General features: G+C 60.8%; 1 protein-coding gene across 1 annotated transcript in view; it reads left to right on the plus strand.

Moving 5' to 3' along the window:
* Positions 1-586, plus strand: part of TRIT1 (tRNA isopentenyltransferase 1) — a gene marked incomplete at its 3' end in the record, with an annotated part of 5,888 nt that overhangs the window by 1,640 nt on the left and 3,662 nt on the right. Inside the window, exon 4 of the mRNA XM_010077733.1 lies at positions 242-426. Within this exon, the coding sequence (XP_010076035.1) occupies positions 242-426 (185 nt within the window). The remainder of the gene's footprint in view (positions 1-241; positions 427-586) is intronic.

Below are 586 nucleotides of genomic sequence, written 5' to 3' on the forward strand. Positions count from 1 at the left end.
GGGTGGCTGTGCTCTGGGCTCCTTGGATGCCGTGGCTGTGCTCTGCGTCGTACCCCCAGGAGCTGGGTGTGCTCAGGATGCCGGGCACGGGACGGGGCAGAAACCTGCCCTTCCCCCACATGAGAGGGTTGGATCGCAGCAAGTGTCTGCGGTTCCCTTTGCTGGAGCCCCCAGGGCTGCTGGGGAAATGGCAAAGCTCATCCTCACCCAGCCTCTGAGCTCTGTCTGTCTCTGCTTACAGGAGCCTCCAAGTGTTTGAAGAAACGGGGATCCCCCATAGTGAAATCTTGCACCAGCAGCAGGATGAGGAAGGTGGGGGACCCTTAGGAGGGCCCCTGAAATACCCACATTCCTGCATCTTGTGGCTCCATGCAGACCAGGCAGGTGAGAGCGGGCTCTGCACAGCTCCTGGCTGGCTGAGCACTGTGATGTGGGGTTTGGGCTGAGTCCCTGCTCCTGCTCCAGCCTCCTCCCTGAACAAGGCAGCAATTCCTTTGGCATCAGTGGGTGTGACAGGGAATTTGCTCCCCTTGTCTGCTGGGTGCTGCCTTCCTCAGGTGGATCCGGAGGCTGGCAGTGCTGAACC

The sequence above is a fragment of the Pterocles gutturalis genome, unplaced genomic scaffold (assembly GCF_000699245.1).
Source record: "Pterocles gutturalis isolate BGI_N339 unplaced genomic scaffold, ASM69924v1 scaffold9623, whole genome shotgun sequence".
NCBI lineage: Eukaryota > Metazoa > Chordata > Aves > Pterocliformes > Pteroclidae > Pterocles > Pterocles gutturalis.